The sequence below is a fragment of the Thunnus albacares genome, chromosome 17 (genome assembly GCF_914725855.1).
Source record: "Thunnus albacares chromosome 17, fThuAlb1.1, whole genome shotgun sequence".
Lineage (NCBI taxonomy): Eukaryota > Metazoa > Chordata > Actinopteri > Scombriformes > Scombridae > Thunnus > Thunnus albacares.
In genome coordinates this window covers 25,136,195-25,159,322 of record NC_058122.1, presented here as the reverse complement: position 1 = coordinate 25,159,322, position 23,128 = coordinate 25,136,195, and the positions used below count along the sequence as shown (strand labels likewise).

Sequence of the window (23,128 nt, the reverse complement as noted above, 5' to 3'; positions counted from 1 at the left end):
TAATAAACACACACACACACACACACACACACACACACACACAACCAGCATAGGATTTTAACACCTCCTACTTGACTCCATGCGAGCAGGCAGAGCTGTTACCTAGTTACAAGCAAGAGACTGTTATAATGCTCCGCCGGTGACTTCCAGTGCATCAGTCAGTCCGGGAACAGGCGGAGGGGGAAAAAACTCACCGGGGACCGGAGCGGACTGTTCACAGACGGAGGATGAAATTAAAACGCATCCCCACACTGGAATAGACCAAGTGCAGCTACTCTTCTCGCGTTGTTCCTTCATTAAATCCTTAATTCACCGGACCAGACTGGAACTGGGAGTGATCGCGGTTTGAAAAAGTCTCAGCGAAAAACGGTAAGTTGAAAGAGTTTTTCCTTCACGCATTTATCGATATATATATGTAAAGTGCGATGATCTGTGCGTTATTTGTGCGGTGACAGGATGGTTATATTGTCACTGAAAGATCACCTGAGCATTGAGAGTGTGGATCGTTTTTTTAACAGTACGACAACACACCATCCGTTAAATGTCATTAATTTCTGCACTAAAATCAAGATTACTCTTTAAAACATGTTGCACCAGATACAAGTCAGGTACGAAAAGAGGTTTATTGATGTGTTGATTCATAGGAGCTTTAATTGAGGGGTTAATAAGGAGTTATCACTCCAAAATGACCCATTAAATGCATCCAGAGTCCATTAAAGTTAAACGGTACCACTGTCTAATAAGGCAACCTTAATACAGGCTTTATAAGATGATTAATAAATTATTTACAGTTATATATAGCCTAACATTCATAAGAATCACTTTTGGGCTACTAGCTTGCGATAATAGGTGTTGGACTAAAATGTATCTATGAACAACTTATTAAGCATTTATGAATACATTATCAACATTTATAACTGAATTATTACAAAACAGAGAAGATAAACACTAGTAAAATAGATATTTCACAACCTGGCAACCTAAAATTAAAAAAAACATCTACTTAATAACAGATCTATGAAGCATTAGGAAATTATTTAATATAAAGGTTGCTTTATTAGACGGGGACACCCCAAATTGTGTTTTTAATGAAAAGTTTCTGTCATCATGATGACTGTATAAAATAAGCAGTCAAAAATAGAGTTGATTATGATCTTTATGGTCTTAACAGCTGAGTATCCTTCTCTCTTAATAACTCACTTGATAAAGCTTATTTTAAAATGGTTTGGCATTATAAATAAAACAGAAATGAATGCAAATATTAAACTAATTAGACTCTCTCTCTCAATATCTAAAGAACAGGTGTGTTATTGAGAGAGACAGGCTAATTCACATGTCCATTAGAGTAAAAATTCACCCCACTGTCACATGTAATTAATACATTAGCACAGTAATCTAATGAGTGGAGCATGTGTGTAGGCATACAACAACAAACTGAGGCATTTAGTATTTTTCATGTGTTATATGATGATGTTTAAAAAGCAGATAAGGCTTTAGTGTCTCTGTAGCCACTAGTATTATATTTGTTTCACTAGAACACTGTGACCAGTTTTGTCAAAATGAATTTGTTGTCATTCATGCAGACACGACATCTGTAAACTACTATATCTCATTCTGACAACTGTATCATTATCTTTTAACAGTCACTTCAGCTCAGCTTGTGGGAGAAAATATGTTTGTTTGTGTTTTTTTTTTTCTAGAAAAATGTTCCCCACTGTGTTTATGACAGTGTAAGTGTGATTATCAGCTGATATAATTTGTTCTGTTCGGCTCAGAGAAGCAAAACAACATCATATCTCCTCTATGTTGAAACAGTTTTCAGATGCTGCGTCTTTATCCTGCAATAGATTTTTCTTTTTACATTTGACATCAGCAACAGCAAAAACAGCATCTGAAAAAAAAAAGATATTTAGATTGTTTTCAGTGCGTGATCCTGGCAATTATGTGTTATTGAAATGATTATGAATTCATATACTAATAGAAAGATTATGCCATCATTTGTCCTTCCTCAAAGTGAATCAGTCACATACACACACAGTCACCACAGGTGGGAAGTTAATCACAACCACCCACAGCTTAATTTCAGGAAAAAAAAAATGCTTTTAAGAGGTCAAAAATGCTGAGAGGTAAATCTCACAATCTGGCGCCCTGATTGTTATTTAAGAATAGCAACGTTACAACATTCTTAGCTACATTTAAACAGGTTGAGGTGTTTTTTTTTCTTCTTTTGTCCTTTTCAGACATTTAGTTTACCCTTGGCTGAGGTGAAAAAATGCGACAAAGTGCGATGGAAACAGACGTTTTGAATAAATGATGACATACATAAAACATACCACTTAAACATCCACTGAGGAGACCAAAAATGGCGGCAGATATCAGCACATGAAACATAAATGTCATATTTCCATCATGTTTTCTACATTATTAGTTACATCATCGTGTTGTGTGCTCTTCTTCTGCAATGATTTAATGGCCCCGACTGGAAAAAGGAGCGCCACCAACTTCTTGTTCCGGAAAACTCAGAAAATGTGCGTAACGGCAGTGGATGGAAACCGCAGCCTGTATGGACGTAGCGAGGTGTGACATCACCCATTGGTTTGCATAGGAGCCGGTTGGTCAGTATGATCAGTTTGGAGCCAGGACCTTCCAGATAAGGGATGTGGATGTGTTTCCTTTTACGCTCTGGAAACACGCCCCCGCTACCTTGAACTGAAGCTAACGCTAGCTTACTGGGAACATTGAGCGCTGCACACTTGGGCTAACATTAGCTACTTTAGCTAACATCACAGGTATTGTAATCAAGTAATATTAAATTTACAGAAATATTGCAAGAGATAGCTGTCAATCAATGCCCACAAGGGAGACATCAAAGCTACTAGAAGTCTTCAAATCTTATTAATGGTGCAGTAATTTCCAAAACGACCACCAGCACACTTATTAGAGGGTCTGAATTTAGAGATTGACACCACGATGACGTGTTTAAAAAATGATTGACTTAATATTTCTAGGGAGACGTTGGCGCTTTTTGAATGGGAGTCAGTTGGAGCATCTAGCGGTCGTTAGCATCATTTCACTTTAAGGTATTTCCTCATCAGCTTTAGCCTCAAGCCGCGGTAGCTGCTGCTTGATGGAAACGCACATTACATTTCTGGAAATTCAGTTACATGAATGTTCCTTATGGCAGACATGACAGTACCTGTGTGGAAAGAGTTGAGTGTTCGTGTGATGCTTGCAACAGGTGCAACACCGCTGGAAAACAGCGATGAGTTGAAAAGTTTGATGATACAAAGGAAGAAGAATGTTTTCTGTTCTCTACAGGCTGCGTCATTGATGGATTTTAAAACTTATTTTGCTGTTGAAGAATTAATTTATGACCTGTTACAGTGTCTCGCAAACCACCTTTTAAATATTCTCATCACTTTCATCATTTTGATGTTATCAGACAGAAAACTCTGCTTCCTGTTTTAAAATGGCACTCTCATTTAATTGCTATTCACTCACATGGCTGTCCTAAAGTGTTTTGCTGGATATTAATTCATGCATGACTGCAATAAAAAAGGGAGACAGCTGGTATGTTTGTTTTTTATCTCTTTTTCCACACACTATGAGGAGGGTGCAATTATATTTTTACAGATCTCACATGAGAAGAATTTTTCAAAACAACGTGGAATCGGCTCATTGAAAGCAACTCAGATTTTTTTTTTCTTTGAGCATAAGAGATGATAGATTTATTACATCTCTCACAATCACATGAACAAGATCTGCGTTTAATCTCGCTCTGTGCATGTTCTGTCTTGCGCTGCTGTTCTTTGACTTTGGTACTGTGTGTTGAAAGTGTTACAAAAATGTCACTATGTCAGATTGCCTTGAGATTGGTGTCTTCTTTCATAAGACATAAAAAGGTCAGCACAGCTCAAAACTAAAGCCAGAATTGAATACCAGGCCGTCTGTGAATTTCCTGGGTTTATTAAGTCTCCGAGCCCTGTGGAAGAAAGCTTCGTCACTCCTTTTCAGCCTCAGAAAGGCAGCAGTAGCACAGCACCCTCAGGGACAGCGGACTTCCTGCTGAGTTTGGGGAGGAGGTTAAAAAAATTAACGGCATCGTCGTTAAATATTCATCGATCAACATGCCGAGCCACGAGCCTGATTTATTCAAGGACTGCTGATTCGTTGTGAGGAATGACTGCAACAGATTAGGGGGCACCTGTGTTCCTCAGCAGTGTGCCCACACACAAACGACACAAACGCAAAGTGTATATTCAACTTTTTTCTTCTTTTTTTAAATACATATTTAGACAAGTACTTCCCACGCAGATATACAATAAGCGGTTAGATATGCAGACACATGAAAATGCTGGTTCTGGTGTCAAAAACTGTAGGTGGTTTATAGAAATCTACTGATACCACATTGCATTAAAGCTGCTAAAAAAAAAATATATTTTCAGGCTAAAATTTTATTTTCCTTAGAAATTAATTCTTGTAGGGTTGAAAAGGCCCCTGAAATATCATTTAGAGCATCACAAAAGATCAGAAATCTCCCTTGAAAGCATCTTTAAAGATAAATTCCTTCATTTTCTGCACATTGTTCCCCTCTCCAGTCATCAGAAAAGATGGCAGAGTTATTGTGGACGGTCATGTCCAATCAAATCAGCCGCAGCTAAACTTTGAAACAAACCAGCAGACCAAGTATGTTACCACTGAGCTTACGTTCTTTTTGATGTGTGAAAGAAAGACACATGGTGTGAAACGTGTCAGCGTGCGGCATTGAACAGACTTTGTTGGCGTTGTCAACCAGGACAGCTGCAACCTGACAGACTGAGATTAAAGAGAACAGACACATACAGATACAGCTGGGAGTAAAGATGGTTTCTCCAACCGCAGTTAATGTGATTGTGTTTTATCATATTTCACCATATAGATGACTGTAATAACAATATATAAGTAGTGTAAACATTAAAACAATAGAATGAAATGCATAAAGAAGATAAGATTTCACTGAAGGGTATTCAAACAAAAAGTCCTCAAGGACATAAAATCCTGACAACCAAGAAATAGTCCGGCACATAACCCCCCCATGAAGCTAAACTTATTGCTGTTACACTTTGGTTTTGCACGAATTAAATAAACAAGATAAACAGTGTTAATTAATGAGCTTTAGTGGTGCTGGCAGAAAGGTTTCTCTCCAAAGGAGAACGACAGGATCAGTCGTTTAAGCTAACACCCTAAAATGACATAAATTAATGTTAAAGTGACAGACGCCCTCTAGCAGCCGTAGCAATTATGACAGGAGCAAAGGAGGAAATCAGGCCACGTTATTAAAGCGGCAAAGTCGGTGTAGGGAGGAGGTTGGGATGGATGGAACGTTCCAGTTTCCAACCACGAGTCAACACTGATATTTTGTGTTGTGCGTCATGAACCTACAGAGAATTATCAGCAACTCTGAGGCTTTACAGAGCTTCATAGTGAGTTTCAGCTCGATGTTTATCTGTCCGGCTGTAACTTTACTGTTTTGGTTCACTCTCAGTGCTCTCATAGTTTCATTTCTGGCTGCAGCAGACAGCTGTTTTCATAGATAAAACTCCAAAAAGCCACTGTACACTACCTGCTCAGCACCAAACGCCAAACAGACACAGTTAGCTGTAGACTAGCTGGTGAACATAGTGGAGCATTTATCAGCTAAAGAGCCAGATATTTCCCTCAGGAGTTGGTAGAGAGAAAAACTAAAAGAGAGTGAATGTTGGACTTATATTCACCAGGTGGACAGAAACACGACTCCAAATGAATGATAATGTTGCTCCGAAATAAGCAACTGTTTGCTAACAAATTCAACATATCAACTTAAAGGGTGAGCAATGTATCAATGTTTTGTTCACTACTTGGTGGCTTCATACAGACATGAGAATGGTATCTTCTCATCTAACTCTCAGCAAGAGAGTGAATACATGTCTAAATATTCCTTTAAAGCAGCTTTAGTTGGTTCTCTTCTGATGTAAGGAAATAATGGAGAAGATGGAAGTGGAGTGATGTTCCGTCTTCATGTCGCTCAGGACATTAGAGGGCCTATTTGTTCTTTCATCGCAACTATCAAAGAAGAAAAGTATAATCCGCTCTTAAAGTAAGCATCAGTGTAATGTGAGGCATTAATTTTGTTGCTATGGTTACCTCCAGATTGATCTACCCTTCACACTGATTAAAACTGTAATTAACCTGTTGACTCACATTAGATTTGACATGCGCTGACACATGCCAGCCAAGAATAAGCCGAGAAGTATTTTCCATGTCTCAATATCAGCCCAGTGTAACCCTCAGTTCCTGTGTTCAGCATCCTTTATAAATACTAACTATCCCTATTCAATCTTATGTGGTAAATAGCCTGTTTATTGCAGCATGTATCTGCGTATAACCTCCATTCTTTGTATCCGAGAATATGATTTCCTGTGAATCATATTAATAATTGTCCATTCTCCTCCGCTCACGTCTGCGCAGGCCCGACTGTTTAGTTAACCGCTTGGCAAGCTGCTGAACATTCACTCTCAGCTTTCAAGAGGAAACAATACAAAAGAAAGCCGAGCAAATATGCTATTCAAACAACTTGGCTGATGTCCTTTAACCATGACCCTGACCTGGACTTTTAACTGCTGAGGCTTGTCAGTATCGAGCACTCAGTCAGTCCAGGTTGATTGGCTGTGTGAGGCAAATAATATGAACGCTGATTTAAGTGTTACAGCGTCCACTATGCCTTTTCTGCTTCACAGGAAATTTAACTATGATAAACAGTGTGAACAGATATGAACATGAAAGCAATTTTTTTTAGAGAGAGCACAGTTTCACAATGCTAATGTTCCCACCAAACAGAGATGCCAGTAATAATCTGCTTTGGCTTCTTTGTTCATGGTCAAGCCGGTACCCTATCAGTAATTATCTACAACTATAACTGAATGACACTTATTAACACTATATTGCTTTTAATTGCAATACTAAACAAGAATGTTGTAGTGAAAAGACTTTGAACTCAGAGGTAACATTAGCTAGTTAGCTCACCAGCACTGTTAATTATTTAATGTTAAGTAAAGAAAGCTCACAAACATGTAACTGCTGTTTTTACTGACACTATTTAGTTCTTGAATCTTTGTAAAAAACGTATGTCCTTGTTCTGTTTTATAGGATATATTTCAGTTCTGCAACTTTGTTCTGACAAAACAATAATTTAGCTGCTAATAATAGCAAAGGACAACAAGCTAACACTAATGTTTATGACTTGTGGGTTAAAGTAAAAACCACTGATGCTAAAGTCACTTTAAAAGGAAATTTTGAAGCTCTAAGTAATTTACAAATTTATCAAAGTCATACTGGTTCATAGCATGAACCAAAATCGATTCTACACGACTTCCAGCTGCAGCTGAGCAGCTCTACGAGCTCCGCTGATACTACGTTGAGCTTTCTAATGGAAGGAACCAAGTAGCCTAAACAGAGGGGGGTCTGAGTGCAGCAGGCAGAGTTAAATATGAATAAAGACACACTATATTATTAAGGTTAATTTAAAACACTTATTGTGGAATTTTTTTTTTAACAATTTCTAAAACCATCCGATCCTAAATATTTGAGGGGGTACGTGCTCCCTTAAGTTGAATGGGCACGATGCCTCTGATTATTAAACTACGTGTATCTGAATGCATATCTGCCTCTGTTGATCTGTTGCTACATGGCTGTCAGGATTTCACCCCCAGCCTGAATGATGAGGCTCCTCCCTGAAACGCTCTGAACCTTTCAAGTGCGAGCGTCTGTCACAGACCCTGACCTTTATGATGGATGCTCAGCTCAGCGGTGCAGCAGCGCTTGACAGCTAATATTTGGCATTTCCGCTCCTGCAGCAAGCTGCGCTTACCCTGTGTGAGATACCGTACACACATTCCCCTCACCATAAAAAGCATATATAAAATGTTAGATCAGGCACAAGATGAGAATGTACAAGCTAAAAAGAGATAGGAGGAAGAAATATGCTTGGATAATCAGCATGGGGAGAGATCTGCAGAACAACACAGAAAATACAGATGAGCTATTTAATCACAATATTTCAGTACAGACACACTAAATACAGTTTAACAGTGACACCAAAATGTTGGAGAGGATGCAGTGAAAGCCTCTTTCAGTCATATTGTTTAGTTTTGCCTGATATTGAAGACATTCTGGGAGAGAATATTTTCAGAAATTGTAAAAATTATAGCAAAGCCTTTTACTTTTGATGTAGAGTTTGTATTAACAGGTAGAATACCAACTGAAATTTGGTGTGAGAATGATAAAGGGATGAACCATGTATATTTCCAGGTATATATTTTTATTCTGGGGCTCTACTGGAATATCTTTGCATGATTTAGAGTTTAAAAAAACTCCTTATTTATCTTATACTGGCCCTTTATGCAGCCCCTCAGTTCAGCCTCTGTCTGAAACAGGCTGTTTTAGCTCCTGTCTCTTTAAGGCCCGCCTCCTGATGAGCCCACTCTGCTCTGATTGGTCAGCTTCAGGAGGCTTCCTCCGGCTCTGGAGGCTATATGTAAACAAACAGTAGTTGTCAGATTTCACTTCTTTTTCTAGGTCTTTACTCAAAATGTAAACTTCTCAAATACAACCGTACATGTTCGCGCCCGATTCTGATCTGAAATATGCGAGTGGACAAAGTGAACAACCTTATCAACAAAGGCTACGGAACAGACGGCCGTTTGTGGGCATGTGCGAACAATCTGATGTCATCATAAGGAGGAAGTAGAGGTAACTTTTCAAGCTAAGCATTCACAGCAGGTTGAAGCCCTGACTTTTGTTTTAAAGCTATAACCATGTTTGACATAGACATTTGACATCATAACAGTATAAAAATAATGCCCCCTTTTGTTGTGGATATTTTGAGCGATGGTCAGCACCTCAGTGGAGAAAAGTGGAGCCTTTGATGTCTTAAAGCTGAAAATGTTTATTGAAGCACTCGATCAAGGAGAACTGAAATAGTGAACATCGAAGTCATCTGCAACTCGGATGCTGTCTCTTTCCATTCTGCCTCTGAGGGTCTGAGTCTTTAACCCAAGCAGATCAGCCTACAATATAAAAAAACTTAGTTTACCCGTGTCAGTTTACGTCACGTTGCATGGAACTTCAGCAGTTTTGGTTTGAATGTCTGACTGTGTCAATAGAATCTACGCATCTACTTATCTGTGTTGTCTAGGAAAGCCTCCTCCGACCTTGGTGACCATGGCAATGCTGATTTACCGTCTATCAGAGAGGTTTCTGCTTTCCCCAAAACATCACAGACAGCTGGAGTCTCAAGGAGAGGAGAATATGTCCCCTTCCTGCTTAAGAATTACAGTGTGACCTCAAGGCCCAGGCTTGACCCAATGCAACCCAATTTGTAACCCCTAAAGATGGAAAATTCCATAACACCCTTTACTTAAAACAACAAGTTCCCCTCATAACTGTAGCTCTGTGAGGACATTGCTGAGCAAATGAGCAGGTAGCTGTATGAAGTGTGACACCTTTTTTTAAATTATTTTTCACAGTCATTTATATCTTATGTTGCACCCATTCATTTTCATTCAAGTGGAAACAGTGTTGAAACTGTGTATATGAAGCTTGGTGATGTTGTCTTCTGTAGGGGTAAGATTAGATTGCTTTGAACAAGTTACTTTTATAGTCTGGAACACTTTTCTGTTTTACCTTCATACACTTCTGCAGTTCAAAGGTTCGGGATTCTTCCACTAAATGACATCTAAGTACAAAGTTCAAACATAGTACAGACAGAATAAAGATAAATTTGTGTTTGAAAGTAAGATAAAACTAGAAAATAAGCCAGGATTGACTTATTAATCAGCATATAACTGATGTCTCTGTTTGAAGAATTTACCAGATATAATCTCTAGTATGATGCAGTTGATTCAGGAGACACTGAAACATTTGAACTTAAAACTTAATCAAACTATGAGGGCTGCAGATAAGAAATCACTCAAATTGGTTATTTTGGAAGCAAATAAGAAACTTTATTTTGTCATTTACTTATGAAAACTTGTTTTGTACATCACCCAAATCTCCAAATCTCTTTTGAACATTAGTGATGAGAAAACTTAAGTAGTTTTTATTTATGAGTTCCTGTTTTATTATAGTGCAGTAGTGTATGTTATGATTTTAAAGTTCAACAGATAATGTCTCAGAAACCAATATTTCTTAATTTTTTACTCTATTATTTCCTTATAAATCACAATTTCTTTGTATTGTAAAAAAAAAATGAAGACAACTCAACAATTACACAGACAATTATATTTTAGATTGTTGATGTATAAATCGATATGTTGAGGGTTTTAGGAGGACTTTTAAATTCTGAATAATTGTGTCCATATCAGAAATACTTATGTATACTGTATATTTGTGTTGTTTTCAGACATTGGAAGATCATTTTAGCCTATACAGAGAATTCAGAAACATCATCATCATCATTACTTGTGCAGAATAGCACCTTATTACCGGATGTCGTAATTGGTTTTGTTTAAACTGTGAAACAAAAGGTGTTTGCGTTATTATTACTGGAAGATCAGAACTCTGTGTAAATGTGCTCCCACTTAATAACTGTAATTTGTGTCTCGGCCTCTTTCAAAAGACCAAAAGTAGTCGTCATACGTTTGTGTTTCAGATAAGGCACGGTTCACCTTCAGCAGCTCTGATAGCTGCGGGTTTGTTCCACCTGATGAAAGAAGCTGCTACTCATAGTTTGTTTGGTTAGTCCAAGATTGTTTGAATGAACTAAGTGGCACCTAATCTACACTACAACAAAACTATAATGTCCATGATTATTTAAAGTATAGTGTTTATAGATAATGCAAATGTGTGTAAATAATTTAAAGCTTAAAGCCTCCTTTTTAATAACCAAAAGGGTACCACAGGGTTCTGTGCTCCAGTATTATTTACAGTTTACTTTAACAGTATTACCATATTGATCTGAATATAAGACAACCTCCCCTTTTCCAATAGCTGTTTTTGGAAAAAGACTTACTGAAGGTACAAAACACTTTCACACTCATCCCAAAGCTTCATGCATAAAAAAAATGCGTACACACAAAAACAATGCATACACCATTACCCGCACATAAACTGGACACCTCACACATTCTTCAGACCATACGTAAACATGTTGTTCTAAAGCGATCTGAGGCTGATGTGATGAGGTGGAGATGAAATATAAGGTGAGAGACGGAATCTTTTTGTAAAACATTGTTTAGGTTGACAACCAGCTGCAGCGACTGTGTTGGGGTTTTTTTTTTTTTGCATTTACACAGAGATTTGTAAAATGCCAATCAAAGGCACATTTATAAAGGTAACACTGATTCATTACTTTTGTGTGATTCATTTTATCATTCTTTTAATTTACATAGGAGTCAACATTTTATTTTGCTGATAATATTCTTGTTATTTTATCCTTAGTTACGACACACCTTGTCAAGTCAGTTTAGATATCAGAGCTACAAGCTCATCATTCTAATCGTTGATTACATTTCTGAGATATCACTGCCAACGATGGGTTACAGGTCCGTGTGATGAATTAATTATGTGGACAGGATAAAGGAGCTGCACAGCTGTGCATAATGGTTGCACATAATGACAGCCGTCCTGCTGTTGGACAACCATGCCAGTACAACACAGTCGGTGAAACAGCACTTTTTATATCCTGTTTGTTTCACTGACAGGTGTAAAGACTGGTGGAGCCAGTGAAAACGACTGGTTAAGGGTGTTTCTTCATCCACTTATGGTTAATTGTGGGAGAGGAAATGAGGCTCATGCATGTACGCCCAGTTCCTCAGTGACTGAAATTCATAAAACAGAACCATGCATACACAGGGCTTTATAGATCTGATGAAAAGAATGCGCGTGCATATTTCTGGCTTTGTGTGTACACACGGTTTTAGTCATTAATCTGCACAGAGTTTTATGCATGTGGCCCCTGGTAGGAAAGTTTCCATGAGATACTATTAATCCAAGAGAAGAGAGTTCTCATCCTTGATGCTCCCTGCAAGTCAGAAGTCAGGGCTTCAACCTGCTCTGAACGATCCATTTGGATAGACAAGTTACCTCTACTACCCCATCAAACTGACTGAACATTCACGCATGCCCACAAACAGCTGTCCGTTCAGTGACCTTTGTTGCTAAGGTTGTTCCATGGGTTGTTTGTGTTGTCCACCAACATATTTCAGATTGGATTCGGGCTTGGATGTATTTGAGAAGTTTATATTTCAAGTACAGATTGAGAAAAAGAAGTGAAATCTGAAGTTATATTGTTTGTTTAAGTAGCCTCCAGAGCTGCCAGAAGGGAGTTGACCAATCAGAACAGAGTGGTCTCGTCAAGTGGGGGGCCTTAAAGAGACAGGAGCTACTGCAAAACAGCCTGTTTCAGACAGAGGCTGAACTGAGGGACTGCACGAAGAGCCAGAATAAAATGAATGAGTTTTTTGAACTTCTAGTAGAGCCCCAGATTATAAATATAGATCTGGAAATGTACATGTCCTCTTTAAAGTATAAATGCTTTCTGTCAGTCCTTGTTTCAAAAGCAAGGCATTAAATAAAATTGTAATTCTGTCTTTAATGAATCGGTGAGTAAACAAAGTGGAAAAAAATGTCACCAGTGGCTGCATGATGGAAGAAGCCGTGGATGATCAGAGAAGTCTGGCCAAGCACAGCCACAAGCTAAGGATTGAGGTGCACTTCAAGAATGGCAGCACACACACACACACACCCATCCATATCAACAGGATGGAGATTGAGCTGGGTGTCCACATCGCTGAGGACGTCTCTTGGGCTCTCAACACCTCAACCCTGGTCAAGAAAGCTCTTCTTCCTAAGGAGACTGAGGAAAGGAGGATCTGTCTCCTCAGATTCTTGTGAATTTGTACCGCTGCACCATTGAGAGCATCCTCACCAACCGCATCACAGTTTGGCTGAGACAACTGTGCTGCCTCAGACCAGAAAGCACTGTGTGAGGGTGGTGGAAACTGCCCAATACATGACCGGTACTCCACTCCCTGCCACTGAAGCTGTCCAGCGCAAGCGGTGTCTGTGGAGGGTGCGCAGCATCGCCAGGGACACCTCTCATCCCAGGAATCTCTGTACCAGGACCAGCAGGTTCAGGGAGAGCTTCTTCCCCTCACCTGTCACCTTGCTGGACTCTGGACCACAGTGAAAGCCCACCCCCACACACGTTACCCCACCCCCAGATACCAGATACCTCCCCATCCCCTTCCTCCAAAGACTGAACCACTTACTATATACTACTATATTTACTATTACTATACATATCCATACTACTGTCTATACTGTTTATATCTGACCTATAGTTTATTCATATTTATTCATTATTTACTCCACACTTACACCACTGTCTATACTGGCTATATCTTCATATTTGTACTGTACCTCATATTCTTATCACACCTCCAGCTGTTTCCTAATGTTTATGTTTCATACTGCTCATACTGTTACTAGTGTTCACTCTGTATATATTTTAGTGTATTCATATCACTCTGTTCATACTGTTCATACTATATATGTCTAAGCATATTCATACCTACCCTAACTGTGTATTCTATTTACATATTATACATATGTACATTACACTACACTGTGTTTACTGCTTCTTTTGTACTTCTTGTTAGATGCTAAACAGCATTTTGTTATCTCAGTACTTGTACTCTGTGCAATGACAATAAAGTTGAATCTAATCTAATCTTATCTAATCTAATCTAATGACCACAAGAGATGAGTCCTCAATACAGTTTAGACCGTCGACCAATCAAAAGCAAGGCACACTGGACATCAAAAGATTCAAATATAGATCATATGTAATTTTAGCATGAGCGCCCTATTTTTTCAGATGTTGTTGACACAAAGTATTCTGCCTTCAGCCAGAAGGACGCCAGCTACGGACAGTCTCAGCCTCTGGTTTTGGAGTCAGAGCAGATGTTTGCAGAGAGACATCGATTACTCTCATTATAAGTATTCAGACTTGAGGTTATAAGACAGCGTCATGTCACATAATCGTTCTGCTCCCCTCCCCTCGTGTCATTTAAAGAAAAGAAAGACAGATGAGGAGAAATTTACATTACAGAGTGTCTCGCTCTCGTGTGACACCGGTAGCAGTTCAGAACCCCAATTTCCAAACTGAATAGATTTTCATTTCAGAAAGGTTTGAAAGGCCTGAAAGGTCCCAGGGTCTTTAGTATGAAGATTAATGAGGCAGAATGAAATATGACAAATGCAATGCAGATATTAGACTGACTTCAGGGTGTTCGAGATGAGAAATGTAGATAGGGAGCTTGATAAAGTGATCTCTCTGAGGCATCACGGTTGTAAGAAATGTGAATAGATGTTACAGCTGCACTACAGTCAGGGTGAGAGAAAAGAAAGAGATTTATTTAAAGCAGAGGCTGCTAATCTTAATATTTCCTTTTCATTCTTCTTCTTTTTTAACTTAAGGGCTGCCACTATCCATTATTTTCATCATCAGTTAATCTTGTTTTTTTTATTAAATGATTAATAGTTTATGAAATGTTAAAGCATAGTCAAAAATTCCCATCACAACATCCCAAAGCCCAGGATGACGTCTTCAGATTGTTGTTGTTCTGTCTGACCAGCTGTCAACTCAACAAAAGATTTATCAGTTTACTATCAAATATGACAAAGAGAAGCAGCAAATCCCCACATGTGAGAAGCTGGAACCAATAATGTTTCGTATTTTTCCTTGAAAAATTATTGAAATTATTAATTGTTTACTAATCAATTAATCGACCAACTTTTTCAGCTCTAGTTTTTACTTGTTTGTCTATTTATACATATCTGTATGCTTATAAAAACGTATAAATGTCCTATGAAAGTATATTTGTTTCTTTAAAAATTCTAAAATCATCAGATCAGATCATAAAGACATCTCAAACTTCCATTTTAAGACCAGGCTTATGACATAAAATCTTTGCAGGTATTCAAAGCACTTTTTGTTGCGTTTGGAGAACCTCATCCTAAAGCACACAAGTGTGTCACCAAAAATGTACCTTTGTGTCATTATAAGCGTTTCCATACACCTGTTTTTATTCATACTTTCAGTGCGCATAACACATAAGTAGCATCAATAGATGCAAAATGCAACAAAGTGCAATAGAAATCACTAGACACCACTGAAGCTTCCACTTAAGAGACGAACACATTAGCCCCATTCGGGACTGTCTCATCCCACAGAAAAACTCTGGGAAGTGGCTGTGTGCTTCTCTTTAAGGGGTCTTGGTTAGTAAACCAGACCTGCATTTTTTAAACCAACTAGTTAGTCTTCATCCTTTAAGTCTTTTCTCTTGTAAAACTGAAAAGTACTGTTTGAAAATACTTTTGATGAAGCATAAATCTCACCTTTGTGTCGCTTGTACAAAGTAAGTTTTCAAGTGCAGCGTCCTCTTCCCCTTATTCTGATGCACCATCACCTTTTTTCACATGGTTTTCTATCGTTTGAGCTCTGATTGCAGCTCTTTTAATTGCAACATCTCATTGTGTCCTCCTCTTCTGTAGTGGTTTAATGGCACCAACTGGAGAATTAGTGCCACCAACTTCTAGATGAACCGACTCCTAATATTTACATAACAGCTGGTGAAAACAAGCATTAATTCACACATTATTTTGCAGATTTTCTGTAAATTTGGTTAAAATTTGCGCTATATTTCAACTCAATCGCCAGAACAAAACGTTGGCATATAACATTTCTGCAAACCACAGAAACATTGAATATATATGTTTCAACACGTGTAATACGTATCATATCAACATTTCTACAAACGTAGCGTATTAACATTTCTATCCATTGAATAATGATGTTTTAAGGTTTGACAACACTGTGGTTAAGGTCTGGTTAGGTTTAGGCACAAAGACCACTTGGTTAGGGTTAGGGAAAGATCATGGTTTGGGTTAAAATAAAATAAAAAATAAAATAAAACGGCTGCAAATGTCCTGACGTCTCGCTAAAAACATCCACCCGCTTTTGTCGGTTGAAACAGGAAGTGGTTATTGGTTTCGCGGTGGTCTTGAGCCGTGCTCTCTGCTGATTTCCAACTTACTGCCAAGAAACTTCCTGACCATCCACCGATCCCTCCTCCTCCTAATCGGAAAGTCAGCTCATAAAGATCACATGTGAACTACGCCACTTTAGAAATGTTGATATGATGCGTATTTTGGAAATGTTGATATGATATGTTTGATTTAAATATTAATATGCTACGTTTTGTTGAAATTTTGAAATGATACGTATTGTTGAAATGTTAATATGCTACGTATTACACATGTTGAAACGTAGATATTCAACGTTTCTGTGGTTTGCAGAAACGTACATTGCCAACGTTTTATTCTGGCAACCAGACTGTATATTTGGATGGAAACCTGACTGTTGGCTGATTTTGTTGATCTGTGCAGTGAAGATGTTGAGCTGTTAAACTCTGATGTCGGTATCCAAACATTTCCATTAATTTCTATGAAAGCTGCAAAAAAAGAATCCATCACTCTCTTGCTTTCCCTTGCTCTCATTTCCTGCCCACAACATGGTCATTAGTGACTCTGGCTGACTGCTGGACAACATAAGTGGCCCAAAAATAAAATCTTTCTGTTCTTTTTGGCTTTTAAATAGAACTAATGGTTCAAGTTGTGCCAGTTGTGTCAGTTTTCTTTGTAGTGTAATTGCCATTTGTTTTTAAATTGGTCTCGAAAGTCATTCTTTCCTCACTAATGATGAAAACTGAGATTTTGTTTTCAGGAGATATAAATAAACCTTCATTAGAAAGAATGTTGCTTTATTAAAAAGGTTAATCTTCATACATGGATAATGGTAACTGCTTGAGCTGTCGTGGCAAACATTATATCATGTAAGGAGACCAGAGGGATACATTTTGGTAAAACCTGTGTTGTCCTGGAAGGCAGGATGATGCATGCTGTTACGGATTTCTCCTTTACATTAATAATCCCTTTAAAATTTGTATTTGAATCGTTAATAAACACAAAGCAGCATCATAAATGTCATTGCAGACTGTAGCTGTGAGGAAAGAAACCTCTTTTATGAACAGCTGCCTTATCAGGTCAATATCTGATATTTAATTTCAGCTCAGTGTAGTAAACCAATATATGGATCTAATCCTGGTTATAACGAAGTCCGTCAGCAGCTGCACGAGAATCTTTGCTGTCGTTGATATATAATGGTATAACTCGTTGATCACCAAGAACCAGGAGAAAAGTCTGCAAGATATTTTTTCTTATTTAAAACGCTTTCACTCGAGATGAGAAAAATCTATTCTTGATCTGCTGCCGTGTGTTGCCGTTTATTTGGTTCTGTTTGATTTACGACGCCGATCTCTGGGTTTTCTCTTTCTCTGGTTTCCATGGTGCTCCACATTTAATGTGAATTATCCGTAATCACAAGGAATTGAAGATATTGAAAAATGATTCATGGGACAATCTGCTAAAATCAAAGAAACTGCTCAAGTCTCATATAGAGACGTACATTTGTTGTCTTTTCTCATTTTCCTGTTTGTGCTGTTGTTGTTTTTTTCCCTCATGTGTGTTTTAAATTGAACTCCAGTAAGGCAGAAAGACTGAATGTCTTTTTCATAGACTTTGCAGCTATCACCATTGAGGTGACAATAACCTTTCCGTCGGTTTGTTTGATGAACTATATCAATGAGCGCAGGGCACATCTGTGCTATTCTCACTGCTGATCTTCTGAAAACAACATCAGATATTTTGGAAAAACAGGAAGATGGTCAGAAATATTTTCTGAAATTACTTTTTTTATGAAATGGTGGTCATTATGCTTATATTGTCATATGAGAATGAATACTTTGTGGTACAGCTGGGTAGTTAATGAAGGGTGAAATGAGCTATATGTCTTTATGGGTGTGGCATTTGCACATTTCAAATATAGTGTTAGTGTATATTTCATGGGTATTTCTCCATAACAATATTACTTCATCTGCTACAGCAGTGAAAAATTTTAAAAATACACTTATTCACTTTATTTCCAAGAGTTAGATGAGGAGATTGATACCACTCTCATGTTTGTACGCTAAATATGAAGTTACCACTAGCAGCACATTAGCCTATTAGCACAACTGGAAAAACCAATAAAAACAAAATGGTCTGGCACATAACACACTTTGGTTTTTATACAGATTAAACAAATAGGTATTAATAAGTGAGCTTTCAAGGTGCTAATAGGTGGATTTTGCCACCTTTCGACAGAGCCAGGCTAGCTAAAATTATTCCTTAAAAAGGGAAGAATGTTCAGATCTCAGTGTCTCCCAATTATTTTAGTTGCTGATTCCATGATTTGTTTGACTAAGAGTCTAGAGTTATGCAACCTTGTCGCCTAGAATTTACGTTTTATATATGTATTGTTTTCCCAATTACATTGTGTTGGCAAACGGAATTGACGGGGTTCACATCCAGAGTGTGGTTTGGTTTGGGCAACAAAAGCATTTTGGTTCAGGTTAGTGACAGATCATGGTTTCACTTAAATGTCAATAAACATGTTTTGCTTCAAGTCACTGCAGACTTTTTTGTGTATTGAACCAAGACAACGAGAAGAAAACATTCATCCAGCATTATCTTTCTAGCAAAATGTGTTTGTTGTTGCAGTTTAGTTGTATATGAATGTGATTACTAGGAGACAGGGTTGGCTAGTCGCTCTGTGAGACTGTACAGCCAAAAGCTAACAGCCGCATGGCAACATGCTCACAATAACAATGCTAACATGCTCACGTTAAGCAGGTACAATGTTGACCATGTTCATTTAAGTTCAGCTTTTTAGCATGCTAACATTTGCTAATTAGCACTAAACAAAAACTACAGCTGAGGCCAATGGGAATCTCATTAGTTTTGCAAGAATTCAATCACAAACAAATTTGAATTTTTGACTTAATGATGGCCCCAGGAAAGTTAAGGGATCACCAAAGGTAATGAATTTCATCCTGAGGAGGATCTGATTGGCTACACTGAATTTCATTGCAATCCATTTAACAGTTCTTCATATTTTCCAGTTTGGACCGAGGTAGTATAGCCATCCCTAGCCACAAACTGAATCTCTTAATTACAGTATTTTGCTTGTTTATTCCATAATATCTAATGTAGAAGTCCAAAAAGAGATCAACATAACCCGCATAAATCACCATCTTTCAGCTTTGCTTTTTTGTCACAATCAGAATATATCCAATATAATGCAAACAAAGGCTAATTTTTCTGTTACTTTATAATTTCTAAATGAAAGTGACTGTGTGAATGCAAGGGTGAGTGTGCCAGCTGCTACTTTGCTTCAGTAGTCGGTCAGTAGAGATGTTTACAAAGTGTGAGTCCACTGAAACAACACGTTGGCTGCTAATCAAATGTCAATTATCAGTATTGCATCCGTGTGTGGGAACATACTGTGTTTAATTTGCCTGCTGTATCAATAGGACCAAATATAGCTGTAGTGGTCAAATCAGTCTAACTGCAAACATCCATTTTCACCTCGGTTTAATTGTTTCCTGTCTGACTCATCTCATATCCTCCTCTATTGCGTTTGCTTTTCATTATCCAAATCCTGTATTTTTCTTTTTCTTTTGTCCGTGCCACTCGTACTCTGAGCGTCATCTTTACGGCCTTCCTGTGTTTTTCATCGTAAACATGTTGATGATGACCAGGATCAGAAATTAAAGGGGACTTGGAGGAGAAATGTCCATGAATGATTGTGTACTTATAAATGAATAGGGGGTAAAACGAAATGCTTAAGAATATTTTATTATTTTTAACCATTTTTGTTTGATTATTAGTAGTTGCAGAGCTGCGTGTGTTGTGTGAGTGTTTAATTAAATTGTTTTTGCACCCATAAAGGACCAAAATGGCCCCAAAAGTAGTATATCAGCAAAAACTGCCCTCTAGAGAAATAAGCTGAATTACTGTGTGTGACTCACACCTTGAAGTCTATCAGAACCATGTCAACATGTCCTTCTGATGATTTTCAAAGCTGAAATGAGCAAACATGCAGTTTTTTCAATAAAGAAGAAAGATACATGCTTTTAAATCAGCAGCACAGAAAAACATAGTGTTTGTAGAAATCTCAATACTTTGTCATGTCCTTGAAAAATAAAGATATGCTCATTTTTCTGTGAAAATGTCAACTATTCAGTTAGATAACAAATTGATTTTTTTCCCCTTCAACAGAACAGATGGGTGGGAGCTGAGACAGCAGAAGGACAAAGTGATAGAAAGAGGGCATCCATGGGTGACGTCTTGGTTCCCGGGCTGGAGATGACGGATGAGATGTGGGAGAACGGCAGCTTCGCCAGCCCGTCTCCTGGTGTTCCCCTATTTCTGCTCATGTTCAACGACAGCATTCTGAACGAGACACTGATTAACTCCACCAACTCCTCAGTCCCAGACGTCTCTTCAGGTCCCAGCGTAGCAGGGGTCCTCATCCCACTCATATACATAATTGTTTGCATCATCGGCCTGGGCGGAAACACTTTAGTCATCCACATTGTGCTGCACTACTCGAAGATAGAATCAGTGACGAATATCTACATCCTGAACCTGGCCATCGCTGACGAGCTCTTTATGCTCGGCCTACCTTTCCTGGCGGTTCAGAACACCCTCCAGTCGTGGCCTTTTGGCTCCTTCATGTGCCGCCTGGTCATGACAGTTGACTCCATCAATCAGTTCACCAGCATCTTCTGCCTGACCGTGATGAGCATCGACCGATACCTGGCTGTGGTCCACCCCATTCGCTCATCTAAGTGGCGGCGTCCTCAGGTGGCCAAAGTGGTGAATGGCACTGTGTGGGCACTGTCGTTCCTTGTTGTTCTGCCTGTAGTCATCTTTGCTAATATCCAGAAGGCAGGAGGCACCTGTAACATCGCCTGGCCACAGCCAGCTAACATCTGGAGGGCAGCCTTCATCATTTACACTTCCACTGTCGGATTCTTCTGCCCACTTCTTATCATCTGCCTCTGCTACCTGCTCATTGTCTTCAAGATCCGCAGCTCGGGTAAGAAGGTCCACGCAACCTCAACCAAGCGAAGGAAGTCGGAGAGAAAAGTTACACGCATGGTTGTGATTGTGGTGGCTGTGTTTGTCTTCTGCTGGCTGCCTTTCTATGCCCTCAACATCATCAACCTGCTGGTATCTCTGCCCTCAGAGTACCACGGCCTTTACTATTTTGTAGTTGTGCTTGGCTACGCCAACAGCTGTGCCAACCCCATCGTCTATGGCTTCTTGTCAGACAACTTCAAGAGGGGCTTCCGAAAAGCCCTCTGTCGCTCCACAAGGAAGGTGGAGAACCACGAGCCCATGGAGCGCCAGCAGCAGCAGGAGGAGGGGAGGAGGGCGCTCATGCCCAGGGAGAGCCTGAGACGGGGAATCAGGGATGAAGAGGACGATGACGAGGAAGACATCTCAGAAATGACTGAGATCTATAGAATTGCCCAAAATGGCAACAGCAGCTTCCAGCCGCAGAGTTCTCAGCCTGTGTTCTCAGAGAAAGGAGCAGCGGCAACAGAGCTGTCCTCCCCAGACAAGAAGGACACTCGAAAGGACTCAAAAGGGAAGGACCCAGTCAATGGGTCCACACTGACTGTCCCACTGCTTCTCAATGGAGCCAAAAATGGGAGCATCAAAACCCTGCCAGAGGAAAACTTGGAACAGAGCACCTCATTGGAGATAAGTTATTTATAGTGTAAAAAAAAATCCAAAAACATCTCCAAACTCCGCCCCTCTCTAATTCAGTACATTCAGAACAGCACTGCCAGGATCCTGATGAGAGTGTGAGAACGCAAACATAAAACACCAATTCTGCTTTCGTTCCACTTGCTCCCTGTCTCCTTCAAGACTGACTACAAAGTCCTGTTACTCACATACAAATGCATCAATGGACTTGTGCCTCCCTACCTACAGGAACTGATCACACCACAAACCTCCACCCGCCCCCTCTGATCTGCCAGCAGCTTGATCCTCCGAGAGCCCAGTACTAAGCTCCACACCATGGGGGATCAAGCCAACTGCTCTGCTGCATCATGCTTGTGGAACAGCCTTCCTAACTATCTGAGGGCAATACAGACCCTAGACTCTTTGAAAAAAAGGCCTAAAAACCTCTATTCAGGAAGGCTATTTCATCTTAACTCTTGTTACTATTTTCTTTATGTTGTGTGTTCTATGTTATTAATACTGTAGCACTTTGAGTTTCACTATGAATGAAAAGTGCTGTACAAATTAAATGTATTATCATCATTATTATTATTACTATTATTATTATTGTTGTACAGCTTATGTTACTTGAAGTGAAGTCAGTATTACAACACAGGACGGATTAAAAAAATATAAGGAACATTTTAAAAATCAGAATTGCTTTTTTGATCAATGTTTCTTTAGCACTTGAAGGAGTTGCTAAAGTTTTGCCAACATGCAGAATGAATGTTTATAAAGTGTACATATGCATGTCCAAATGTACAAATTTGTGCCTTTATTTACTTTTATCACATGTATCTGGTTGATCTTTGTACTTGTAACCTTTTTATTTTATGTTTTGCATGTGACAATCACTTGCAAAAATTAAACTGTATTTAAGCTTGTCAACAGTCACTGCAACCATGTACACATTAGCATTTTGGAAAGGACTCATGCCTTCATATCTCGCAGTGCTCTCATGGATTATTTATGAATAATATATACATGAATATTGTGTTATATGTACAGTTTATGGCATTTGTATTCATGTCTTGATAGAACTGACCTTGGGCCTTGTAGTATGTTCTTTGAATTCAATCTGAATGATGTCGTAGTTGAAATTTTGACCTTGGTGAAGGAATTTGTCTCTTGCACTGTAGCAGGAAAAATGCACAATTTCCTGAAAGCATAACACTTTGTGTGATAACTCTGCATCCTGGACACACAAGTTCAGAATTCATAACTAAATTTCTCTTGCACATTTGATGACAATAAACTAGCATGTGCTGCCTGGATTTTGAAGATCAGGGTGAATGAAGAAATACACCACATTACTCTTAAAATATCGCTCTAGATTACAAACAAAAAACACACATCACCTGCTGTTTGATAT

The 23,128-nt window shown here is 38.8% G+C and overlaps 1 protein-coding gene across 1 annotated transcript; it reads left to right on the top strand.

The window, feature by feature from the left end:
• Positions 1–22,159, top strand: sstr3 (somatostatin receptor 3). The gene is made up of 2 exons (XM_044331761.1): positions 1–369; positions 20,239–22,159. Exon 2 carries the CDS (start codon positions 20,296–20,298, stop codon positions 21,745–21,747), a length of 1,452 nt encoding a protein of 483 aa, XP_044187696.1. The 5' UTR covers positions 1–369; positions 20,239–20,295; the 3' UTR covers positions 21,748–22,159.
• The last annotated feature ends 969 nt before the right edge of the window (positions 22,160–23,128 follow it).